The sequence below is a fragment of the Clytia hemisphaerica genome, unplaced genomic scaffold, assembly GCF_902728285.1.
Source record: "Clytia hemisphaerica strain Z4C2 unplaced genomic scaffold, Clytia hemisphaerica genome assembly, whole genome shotgun sequence".
Taxonomy (NCBI): Eukaryota; Metazoa; Cnidaria; class Hydrozoa; order Leptothecata; family Clytiidae; genus Clytia; species Clytia hemisphaerica.
The window spans coordinates 817,656-829,917 of record NW_027104489.1 but is presented as its reverse complement, the minus strand read 5'-3'; the positions used below and the strand labels follow the sequence as shown (position 1 = coordinate 829,917).

The 12,262-nt window shown below is 34.9% G+C and overlaps 2 protein-coding genes and 1 long non-coding RNA gene across 3 annotated transcripts; all 3 read left to right on the top strand.

The window, feature by feature from the left end:
* Nucleotides 1–266: 266 nt before the first annotated feature.
* LOC136821524 (uncharacterized) lies at nt 267–2,647 on the top strand. The gene is made up of 5 exons (XM_067077748.1): nt 267–443; nt 902–930; nt 1,225–1,336; nt 1,726–1,888; nt 2,107–2,647. Exons 1-5 carry the CDS (start codon nt 434–436, stop codon nt 2,645–2,647), a joined length of 855 nt encoding a protein of 284 aa, XP_066933849.1. The 5' UTR covers nt 267–433.
* A 264-nt stretch (nt 2,648–2,911) lies between these two features.
* LOC136821567 (uncharacterized) lies at nt 2,912–7,391 on the top strand. Its single transcript, XM_067077793.1, has 7 exons — nt 2,912–3,044; nt 3,922–4,047; nt 4,425–4,582; nt 5,188–5,228; nt 6,241–6,359; nt 6,815–6,960; nt 7,297–7,391. The coding sequence occupies exons 2-7, from the start codon at nt 4,007–4,009 to the stop codon at nt 7,389–7,391; spliced, it is 600 nt and encodes a 199-aa protein (XP_066933894.1). The 5' UTR covers nt 2,912–3,044; nt 3,922–4,006.
* A 982-nt stretch (nt 7,392–8,373) lies between these two features.
* LOC136821549 (uncharacterized) lies at nt 8,374–11,945 on the top strand. Its single transcript, XR_010848762.1, has 3 exons — nt 8,374–8,417; nt 8,949–9,022; nt 11,203–11,945. It is a non-coding gene; the product is annotated as an uncharacterized lncRNA (long non-coding RNA).
* The last annotated feature ends 317 nt before the right edge of the window (nt 11,946–12,262 follow it).

The window sequence follows — 12,262 nt, the reverse complement described above, 5'->3', positions numbered from 1 at the left end:
ACAACTTATCTAGTAATCTCTAATGGATAAATCCTAAAGCTCTGATGTAATCTCTGAAGGAAATCTTATTTACCATAGATATTACAGACAAGCACTTTGTGAACTTCTAAACAGTTATTGTATCATGTTTTGCTATGGTGTTGCCTTTAAAGGAATCATTTTTTTCAGTGGCATTTTAAGTCTTTTAATTTTGTGTTGAGTTTTGTGACAGATTCTTTAATGAGCTGATATTTCCTTTTGCTAACTTTTTGTTCGTTTTTAGTAAGAGATAATAAAAGATAAATGCTATACAAAAATGAAAATGGATAAAAAATGACACTAAAATGTTAAAACTGGTCCATCTGATCAAATAATTTAATTCAGCGGCGATGAAAATTCTTAAAATGTATTAATCGAGTCACTAAGAATCAAAAAGAGGAACCAAGATCAAAACATGGATTCCAGTAAGTCACTTTCTCTATGTTGACCTTTCTTGCGTTTATTTTTCTTATATTGTATTTCAATTTTCTTGGTTTTAATATGATATTGGCGGTGTTAAATTTCAGAATTTTCAACCTGTTGTAAATCTACATTACACGTTTTTTTTATAAGAATACACTTAAGAATGTCCATGATGAAAATGACCAAAAAATTAAGAATATGCTAAGAATGCCATGTTTAGAGCATTTTCAAATATAAATTATCAATTACCCCAAGTAAGGCTCACTCCTTTCATAAAAATCCCATTTTATGCTTGAGACGTGTATGTACGTATGTTAAATCTAGTCTGAATTAGGATCCTAGCCTAAGAATGCTGTAAGAATATTTTAGGATGACTTTCGCCAAAAAGATAAGAATATTCATGATGAAATGGATTTACACCATTCTTATAAAAAAAAGCGTGTACCTTTTCTTTTTTTAGAGAGCAAGGTCAAGAAAAAGTACCTAGATGTGAGTATCATATTCGTTTCAATACTGATTTTATTCATCGCTTTTCATTGTAGTTATTGATTTGTTTACTTTTGTTTGAAATGTCGAGAAAAAACTCAAAATCTGTTCAAGAATTTTCTCATATTCCCCAACCTCCGTGTATGATACGGTTTTAGTCACATGTTCTCTCCGGTAAATTTAGTTCGAACTAATCGGTATTATTCAAGGAACAGGCACTTTTCTTGGATTCTTTTTTTGTCTGCCGTGTAAGGATTTGGCAGAATCAAGTTTTGAAATTTATTGTTTTTGTTATAGAAAGGTTTGGCGAAGTTGCAGCGAGCGGCTGAAGCGGATCGACAAGATAATTTAACAGAAGCATTGAGTTTGTACGTCAAAGGAACGGGTCATCTATATAATTCCCTGCAGTGTAAGAATTCTTAAGAGTTTGTTTACCTTGATCTAACCAGATGGGGTCAATAAGGTGCTGACGAAGTCTGCATCTCTCTCTTTATAACCGTTCTAACTGACTTTCCTTGTGAGCTAAACTAAAAAATCCGAACTTGGGAAAATTACCCTTGACATACCTAGGTCTATGTGACATTACATCGGTCTGTCTGTACCATAACCAAAAAAAAACATTCATACAAGTAGTTTATACAACACTGCCATCTCGACGAGCTATTCATTGTCTTATGGAATTGACTGGACCAGTCTGGTAATATTTCCCTTATTTTCCCTTACCTTGTCCAACAAGGAAATTGCAATGCGGTATAGACACCGACATTGATAGAAAACCATTCGAAACTTTTTCTTCAGATGACGATCACACAGAGGAAGAGAAGAAAAGTCTTCATGCAAATTACTTGGAATACTTGAGACGTGTTGAACACCTTGAAAAAATTATCGATGATGAAAAGCGAAGGAAGAAAGAAGAAAAGAGAAATAGCAAGAAAAAGAAAGATAAGAAAGTTTTCAGATTGTAAGTTCTATTAGAAACTTTCTTTCTGAACGAATGCCTACTTTACCTGCCAAAGAAAATTACATAGATTACAATGATGGTTATTTTTCCTTCAGCGTCGCGCCCTGAACCAACAATTTTTCCCAAATTCATAGCATAATCTTAAGTATCAACACCATTAATTGGTTGCTCCTATTTCAAAGATCAACAACTCCTATGATCGTATACCTTCTTTTTAGTCAGCAAGGTGGGAGTTTCGAAGATGAGAAACCACGCCCTCAAGCACCCAATACGGCGCCCCTTGCACGCCGCCCTTTATCACCACCCTCATCAAGTCAACAAACATCACCAACGCAGCCAAACATACCTCAACATTCAAAACCTGTTCGAGCTGTACCGCCCACGGCAGTGGCAAGCGTGCGCCCTCTTCCACCCGCCCCACCATCTGAAGAAGAAGATTTCCCGCCCTTCAAAACCGCTACTCTCAAAAGACGCCCGCCGCCTCCAGTACCAAATACCCCAAGACCTGTCATCACTAGCGGCAGTGCTACAGTGGGCCGAAGACCTAAACAACCGGCCTCGTTAAACCAGATGAAACAGCCTCTCTCGACATCACCTTCTTTACCTTTGATGTCAAAGCAAAGAGCGCAAATCCACCGTGAGCCGGAAATCCATTCGTCTGGAACATTAAATCGAATACATAACAAGTATAACATGAATGATAAAAATGGACAATCATCTAACGAAAGGAAGAAGCCGTTTCAACAGTTTAGATTCTGACACTTGTTGGCTGTGAGTATTTTCCCTCACTTAGCTGGTCGTGAGAAATTAACGTGAGAAAGGATATTAACGTCTTCAATACAGCTCTAATTCGACTAGAGTTTTGTCAATTATATTTTCCCGGAGATATCGAGTGTTTATTCTGCCGTCTACTTTAATGTCTACACTTTTTGATTCAGGACTTTTTCTCGGTATATTTTTTTCAATTTTCATACTATTAATGATGAATTCACTCGAGCTTGTTCACTCAAAATCAGACATGATTCAAACAACTTTTCCTCGTAGAACGCACAAACCATAATAGCGATGGCAACTCATGAAGATTTGAAGGGAAATTACAGCGAAGCTTTACTCAAATACGAAGATGCCGTCAAGTTGTTTTATTACATTCTCAGAGGTATTACGCGATTAATATACGCTCCTTTTTTAAAAATAATCAGAAAAAAGTTGTTAAATTGATAATGGTGTATTAATTACATGTTGTCATGAAGAATACACGCTTTTTTTATAAGAATACACTTTATAAGACTGTCCACGATGAACATGGCCAAAAAATTAAGAATAATGCTAAGAATATATGCACCATCATAGAATCTGGCTACCCATGCTAAGAATGCCATTTTTAGAGCATTTTCAATTATAAATTGCCATTACCCTCAAGTAAGAAGCTTTCACAAAAATGTCATTTTATGCTTGAGACGTATGTACTAAATGTTAAATCTAGTCTGAATTAGGATCCTAACCTAAGAATGATGTAAGAATATTTTAAGGATGGTTTCTGATTTAAAATGATTTTCTTTTGATTATGTTAACTTCAAACTATTTTGCTTATTCTAAATTCAGAGTTAGTTTTGTGATGAGAGCTTTAAGAGATTTAGTATTTTGCAAAATAAGAATGAGAAAATTGAGAATAGCTTTCCGGAATAGATGTTTTGGCGAACGCGGGAGTCTTTTGAATAACTAATTACTCCACATACATTACTTTCCCTCAGCCAATAAAAACATGATAAATTATCTTATCTCTAGGTAACTGTTGTGGAGTAAAGAGTTATTCGAAAGACCGTCGTGTTCGCCAAAACATCTATATGGATGAAGTCTCCTGGTTTTTCTCTTAACAAGGACGATGTTTTTGCCGACCTTGCTTTCACCGAGCAAAGTGTTGTCTCGACGCACATGCAATCTAGACCCCTTTACTATCAAACTTTGAAAAACCGTAATAAAAATATCACAAATTACCCCTCAAACTTGAAACTTTTTCTTGGTTTCTTTCGTAGAGTATCCGGCGATCGCTCCAGCATCAAAAGAATCCATTCGATCACATGCGTGTTATATCAAGATCGCATTGATTACCTGAAAGGAATGTTGGCTCACCTCAACCCTTGTCAACGATCTGTCTCCAGGTAAGTTGGTATGGTGGATTAAGATTGATAGAATTGCTCTCCTTGGCCCTCAGTGGAACTAAAGCCTATTCTGGCCAAAAGCCTTTTTCGATGGAGGCAATTCACTTAGAGAGAGTGCTGTAATATTTCTCTAGATACAGAAAAATAAGCTGGAAAAATGACATTTTCTTTATATAATCGTAGTCAAATTTTCAACCTTCAGGTCGATCAACCCCTCTGATATAATTATTCCCACACTTTAGAATGCGCGACGGGAAATGTGATGTTTTTTTAGTTCAACTGGTTTCCTTGTCGACATTAAGGGGTAATTCCAAATGACTTCAAACTTGTTGTTTTATATATCTTTGAATTTTCTTCTTTTTTTTTCACTGCCATAGAGATACCAGCGACATAGAATTCGACAAAGAATACAAAGAGGTCATCACAACAGAGAAACCCAACACTACACTCAACACTGTGGCTGGACATGACCAAGCTAAAGAGCTCATGATCTCCACTATATTATCACCTATAAAGTTCCCACAAGCCTTTGCAGGTTAGATTTAATCATATGTAGTTTTAGTCATTTTTATATCAAGGCCGCAATGAGTAATGAGGGTTCAGTTTGCAGAGTGTGGCACGTTTGCTCGAGATCCCGAGTGCACAACTCGGAAAAAGTCGAGTGCAGGTGCAAAATTTGAGGTTTTCAGGTGCAAGTTCAGACGGTTTTTTAACCTCAAGTGCAGAGTTCAGCTATTTTTTCCTCAAGTTCAGCTAATTATAGCATTTTTTTTGCCTTTTTGGGCGAATTTCCGAGGTATATAGGTGCACCTTGTCCGGACCAAAATTTATCAGGTGCGTTCTTCCAGTACGGTATTTCCAAATTTTTCCTCGAGTGCGCAGCCTTGCCATACTCTGCAAACTGGATTGAGGGCTGATTGTGCACTAACGACAACCTCCCTTAAAAAATCTAACGCAAAATTTTCCCAATGATAAAAAAAGTTATAATTAATTAGAATAGAATGAACCCATTAAATGCCACTTGCTTGCATCATAAAGAAATCGTTCAGGGATTTTACGAAACCAAGAAAACCTCGAAAACAGTGTTTTCTTCTCAACAAAATACTTGACTATTGATTGACTTATTTTTCTTGTTTTTAGTCAGTAATGGACAAAACCCAAGAAACATTCTTCTGTATGGAGTACGTTATTTTGCTGTCTAAGGAGTGACTATTTTTGATTTGTACAAATTTCATATGCATTCCTTGGCTAAGTTATTTAAGGGCTCTGTACTGACCATAGTCGGAAAATCGATTTTAGTATTTGAACACAAAAGTTATGCTTTAGGTTCTTTAACACTTTTAACAAAGTTTGCCTTTATAAATTGCTTTTTAATCAAATCCCTTAAGAGTAATTAAGAATTTAATTACAAAAATGACGTTATGAACTTTAAAAAGAAGTTAATAATATGTTGTATCACCTTCTTTTAAAAAAAGTGCTAAGTTTTAGTGGGTAATTAGCCTTTTTGTTTCAATTTTTTTTCAAACCGTCCGCAAAGAATTGAACTGTTTTAAATTTTTCGGAAAATTTTTCTAAATTAAAGTATCAAAAGTTAGCGCTGTTTTTCTATGAAAAACTGGGGTGGAAAATTGGTCAAAAAACACTATTTTCAAGATTTTGAAGCAAATAAGCTTTTAGAAAAATTTTCCGAAAAAATTATTTTAGTTCAGTAAAAGATCACCATCTACCGCAAAAAAAAATTCAAAATGTTTTTTTCTTTGCCGAAAATAATCTCTTCAAAGTTGAAATACTCTTCTTTGCAAAAGTCTTCATTTTCTTCTTCATCAAATTTTTTCATTGCGATTCTTAAATTTTCAGACTCGAGGATAATTGACCTAATAGAAAATGTATAACATGCCACAGTTTTGTGGGCTACATCAAGTAGAACTTTATATTTTGTAAGTGGCAAATATTGAAAATTCACTATGGTCAGAGCCCTTAACTTATTTATCAATTCTGAACTAGTATAAGGGTAAGGGGGAACTAGAATCTTTGAATTCAACCTTAACCCCTGAGCTCTGCGATACCTCCTGGAGTCACTTGTCGCCTTAAATATTGTAGGACGTTTTATAGATTGACAATTATTTCTCCCCTTGATAAAGTAAATTATATTATAGTATACAAAATAATTCATAATTCACATTTCTTTTTCAGCCTCCCGGTTGTGGCAAAACATACTTGGCAAAAGCTTTAGCTTGTGAATCAAAAACTGCTGCTTATTTTTACACCAAGGCTAGCAATCTGGTTTCCAAATATCTATCGAACCGTGAAAGGTAAAAATCTGCTTAGAATTAAAATATTACTACAGTCGAGTCTGCATAACTCGAACACGCATAGGGAACGCAAATTTGTTCAAGTTTAGGAAATTTTGAGTTATGGGAACAGTTTATAAGACATTGTTAACTGAAGAGACCATGAAAACCTCAATTTAAAGAACTTCAAGTTATAGAGGTTCGAATAATGGGGACTCTACTGTATATAAAAGCTCACTTTGGCGAAAGTTTTGTTATTGATGGTAACATGCTCTTCAATGACATTTAAACAAGCAGAGAAAATTCAAACCTCCTTTTGTGGGACGTTTAGACTGCTTAGAAATATCACATTGTTTAATTGATAAATTTTGACCTTCATGATTTAGACTTTGAAGCTTATATTTGTTGTTTTTAGTTTGAGGTATTAGAATAGTCATCTTCCCTTCTAATCAAAGTTTCCCTTGTCTTCCATATAGGTTAATCGAAGTATTGTTCGAGAAAGCACGCGAACACAGCCCTTCCATCATTATCGTTGATGACTTGGAATATCTTCAACACAAGGGCAATGAAAGTGAAGATAGCTTTTGGAAACCTAAACAACAACTGGCTGCTCAAATTACAGGTATACTTGTATTGTAATATCTCCCTTAGCATTAAAATCAGAAGTTCTTCAATTAAAGGCTTCCAGGCATGCTTGCAGGTGATCCAAGATTTAAATTTTCGTCTTATTTCCCCATTATACGTCGACTTATCATATGGGGAATTATTATATGATGCGAATTTTAATTTTAGTAAGAATTCTCATTTTATGCTCTAGTGGATGAAAGGGATAGATAGAAGGTAGTGAAGTCCCCTCAACATGCCATACTCTAGTTTAATGTCATACTTTCATTTCAACAATCATTTTTTAGTTGGTGCAAGGAGTGTGGATTAAACCCTTATCTTCCTCTTCTTTCAGAAAAGTCGAATGTTCCAGGAGTTTATGTGATTGGTGTCACTAACAAACCATGGAATCTCGACTCCACTTTCAAACAAAGGTACAGAAGTTTCTAGATAAGATAGAGTCGATTTTTTTACGTGGATATCCTAGTAGTCCAGGACTTTTAGACAGTCTTTCGATTGTTTTCATGGGGTCCACAAACAGCCGGCTAGGCCATCTATCAACTAAACGAAACATTGGAAGGAGCGGGGCTTTTTCAATAAGCAATTGCTTCTTTTCCTTCCTAGTTTCGATCGATGTGTGGGTGTGACGTTACCAGACCTTCCTTCAAGAATCAAGATTTTGGATTCTCATCTCAAGATGATACAACATTCTTTGAACGAACGACAAATGCTTCAACTGGCCCACCAAACTGACGGGTATAACTATTATTTTCTTTTTGTTGTCGTGCATAGAGTACTTTTGTGAACTGCGTTATCGGGATTTTAAAATGCTAGAGAAGCTTTTGTAATATAATGGAAATTTGCCGAGAAAAAACTAAGATCATCTGTCAGCAATGGTCAAAACTTTTACAGAAAGTCGTACTTTCTCCTGACATGGAAAAAAATATTTCGTAAAAGTTTTACAATGCTCAATATGCTCTCGATAATTTCATCTGGATCATTTCTTGTTTTTCACAGATTTTCAGGAGCAGACATAAGCACGCTTCTCCACGACGCTTTGATGCTTCCTGTGTATCGCTTACAAAATGCAACTCACTTCAGAATGGTAAATTTCGAACTGGTGATATTTATGACGTAATGTATTATACGGTAGCATCCCAAACGCCCTGGCTATTTTGGGTACTTCCGTATAAAACATTACGTCGTGAATATTATAAGTTGCAATGCATAACGTAGTCAGGATCTAATATAATATAATGCTACCATTCCATTGTATTGGTTTATGCTCAAATTAATACATGAGTATCGATAGGGTCTATACTTGACAACTGCAGAAGTTTGTAAAGCTAAAAGTCATTATTCAAGTCTCCAAGATTGGTGGTTACACCTGAAAGACCTGAAATCTGACTTTCTTATAATTTCAGGTTCGCATCACGGAGTCAATTTCCAGAGAAGTGTACGTCCCTTGTCGAAAAGGTTGAATGATTTATTTGTTTTTTTATTTCAATAAAAGTTCAACTATTTTTCTATTGGATCAGCATCCAATCCTCTTTAAGTTGAACCATACACTCTATTTTACTAATTCCTGTTTTTATAATACTTTAATGGGGATAAAATTTCGCGGGGATTAAATTTCACGGTTGGGCCTATCCACGAAATTTAAAAATTTCACGGGGACTTAATTTCTCGGGTGGTACTATTGGGTGGCAATACTTTCACGATTTTGTATCTTTATACTGTCAAATCATGCATATTGGTTGTTGAAATACACATTATTTGCGCTTTTTTGATACAAGTAACCGTTCAAAAAGTATTTAATTGACATATTTTGAGTTTTGATTAGAAATATTTCACGGATGAGGCCCTTCCAAATTTCCATTGGGATTTAATTTCGCGGATTTTCGTGGATGACACCCAAATCCTCGAAATTTAATCACCGCGAAAGTTTATCCCATTAAAGTAGTATATCTAGATGATATTCAACTTGACGTTTACTTTTTCCTCTAGATGACGTTGATGCAATAGCAATGACGTTGCAAGATCTGGAAACGAAAGAAATTCAAGACCCATGTCTATCTTATGTAAGTGTCCAGGGTCATTAAATTTGTAATACTTTAAGGGCAGAAACTTTCGCGTTTTTCGCGTTTTTGGCATTTTTTCGCGAAAGTTTCTGCCAGGTAAGAAATTAAACAAGAAATTCGCGAAAGTTAATTTCGCGATAAATAAAACTTTCCTAAAAATTGCGAAAGTTTTTTCCAAGTTTTAAAAGCCGAGGAGAGTCGATATTATCGATGTTATTGTAGTAACTAGGATTCGGAATGGGAGGAAGAAGTGCAAATAGTTTATTTTTCATTTATTAGCACGTAACTTTTCGATTGAAGAAAAAAAATGAGATTTGAAATAATTTTTGATTCACTTTCCCTAGCCACTCGCGATAGTTATTGCTACTAAAATTGAACATTCACAAAAAACCGCGCAAGTTTTTTCCGTAAATTTTATTCAAAAAGTAAAAATCGCGAAACTTGAATCCGCGAAATTTCGCGACTTTACGGTCTCGCGAAAGTTTCTGCCCTTAAAGTATCTAAGGTTCGATTATCGTCTACGATTCTTATGGGTTTCTTATAGACGGGTGACTTTTTAAGAATATTTATCATTACCATTCATTAGTTTTGATTAACTGATTTTAATAATAATAATAATAATAATGCTATACAAGTTCGCAGGCCACCGTGCGAGCACATGGGCCTCTATGAACCGCTCTTTGTTCGGTTTACAATTTTCTTAAGATAGAGTTTTTTCCTAGGGCTCCCCCTGACTTTGAATTTAAAGTTTGCATCCTTTAGTGACGTGTTCATTTCTTGGGCTTTCATACACCACTCTTTGATTGTCTTCCTTTCACTTTTCGTAAGATCTTCTGTCACACGGAAGGGCAATCTTTCTCCTTTAGTGATTGCTCTTAACACTGTATTTTTGTCTTCTTCGTTTGCAAATCGGACTTTTATTGGTCGATAGCGTTTTTCATCTTCCTTTTCCTTCGAAAATTTTCCGATTCTTTGAGTTTCTTCAATCTTTATATTCCTTAAGCTTAGTTTCTTAGGTAAGACTTTTTCATTTAGATATTCTTCGTCGTAGATTTTGGTTGACTCCTCTGAATCTTCAGTGGATTCGCCAACACCATGAAGAATTAGATTGCACGCCGTGGATTGAATCTGTCGTTCCTCCTGTTTTTCCCTTCGAAGTACGTTTTCTATGTTTTTCTCGATTTGCCTCGACGCGACTGCTGCGTAGCTTTGTGATCTATTTTCTCCTTTCTTCTCAATGATGTCTTCCATCTTCTTTTCGATCGTTGCCATTCTGGTCTCAAAGCTATCCTTTATTTCGCTGATCATTGTATTAACGTCTTTGGACTTTAGTTGAGTGATTTCTACGTCCTGGGCTTTCATTATATTTTCGCAAGCTTTTATCTCCTTTCGGAATCCTGAAACTGTTGATGTTTCACATGAATTGACCCGTTCCAATAGATCAGGGGTGATCACGACACAGTTTTGACAGACAAAAGCTCTCGATTTGTATGTTAGACATAACTGGATTTGATAGACGGGGAGCTTTGAACAAATGTAGTGTACGATTCGATTGCACTTTTTACATTCAAGTGTGTCTTTGGATCTTCCTTCTTCACTTGTAACACATTCAGATGGGCTGCAAAGGTCGTAAATTGATGCTGAATTCGGTTGTTTTCGTAGATTTTCCTGAATTTTCTCCGCCATCTTTACATCTTTTAACAACACATCCGTTCAGTTTTTATTTGACGTCAGAATGATAGTGAATTTTAAAAGTCACCGTACTTTTTTTCAAGTTTTGTGAAGGAGGTGAAAGGTTAGCATGGGTCTAGACTTTGAAATACGTGACAGCTTTCGTGAAACGCAACCGCGTGTATCTAGTTCGAAAGAAGATAAGATTTTAGGACCTTTTTGAGAGGGGACCAATTTTTATGGCCAAAAAACTAGCATTACAGGCAAAACTCCCAACCCTAAAAATGTGTAAGAAATTGACGACTATACTATCTTAAATATAGAGCATACTTTGAGTATACTACAAAAGTTAACTCATATTTTATACTTCAGATGGATCTTTTAACTATTCCATCTTCAAGAAAACTGATGCCTAAATCTTTTAAAATTAAAATCCTTGAAAGTTTTAGTGAGTATATTTCAATTGATACAGAGATATTCAATAATGTTTCATTTTATCTTTTTGGTAGACTGATGTCAAATTGTGTTTGGAGACCTTTCAATGCTCTGTGACGCAAGCTGACTTGTTGAAATTTCAAGAATATCAGAATAATTTCAGGTGAAAAACAACATTATCTATCCAATCCTCTGTATATGTTTTTGCTTTTGTATCGTGTAGGTAGTATAGTTTTTTATCAACCAAGAATAGATATATTTTTAATATTTCGAGTTATTTTTTTAAAGCGTTCAAATATTTTTGAAAATTAAATTTGGAGTTCAAAGCAATTGTTATTACTAAGTTTTTCCTGCTGTGCTTAAAGTCTGTTAAGTTATTTTTAGTTAACAATTTATGACGTCAACTCTGTCCTAGCAGGGGGATATGGTGGCCTCGCATTGCATGTACTGGTATTTTTACTTCAAGAGACTAAGCTAAGTGGTCGAGCTGGAGTTTTTACAAGTTCTTTGATGACTCTGTTGGTCGTTAAATGTTGAGGCAAACGATTTTATTACTTTTTCTAAAGAAAGCGTCATCCCTATTGTTTAAAAATAACCAATCAGTTAAGCATCTTGTAAAAACTCCAAGGCATCTCAAGATAAGATAAGATAATTTTTCCTTGACAGACAAATAGCGAGCGCTTACAATGTTTATTTAATAAATATCCTTCCTTTTAATACTGATTACTCAAAAGAAAAAAAAGCAATACTTTTTAATTATTTCATCTGATTTGAATGGAAATTCTGAGAAAATGATATCCTTAACAACTATCAGCGTTTACTTACATTCAGTCCTTCACATGACTGTAACTAATGAAAAAATATAAAAAAGATTCCTATTTTCACGAATTTTTTACTGCATTTGTTGTACTTTTATCAATTCTGCTGGCAAAAGTCCTTTGGCTTTGTTTCTCCTTAAAAGTTAATTGCTAATTGTGCAATTAAATTTTTTATTTTGATAAAGACAAAGTCTAATTTTTTATTTGAACACGCCAGACGAGAAGTTTACATTTTTTTACCGAGAAATTTTCTATTCTACCAATTTTCCATATTATATTTCTTGACTTTCTAACTTTTTCATATAAATTAAGTATT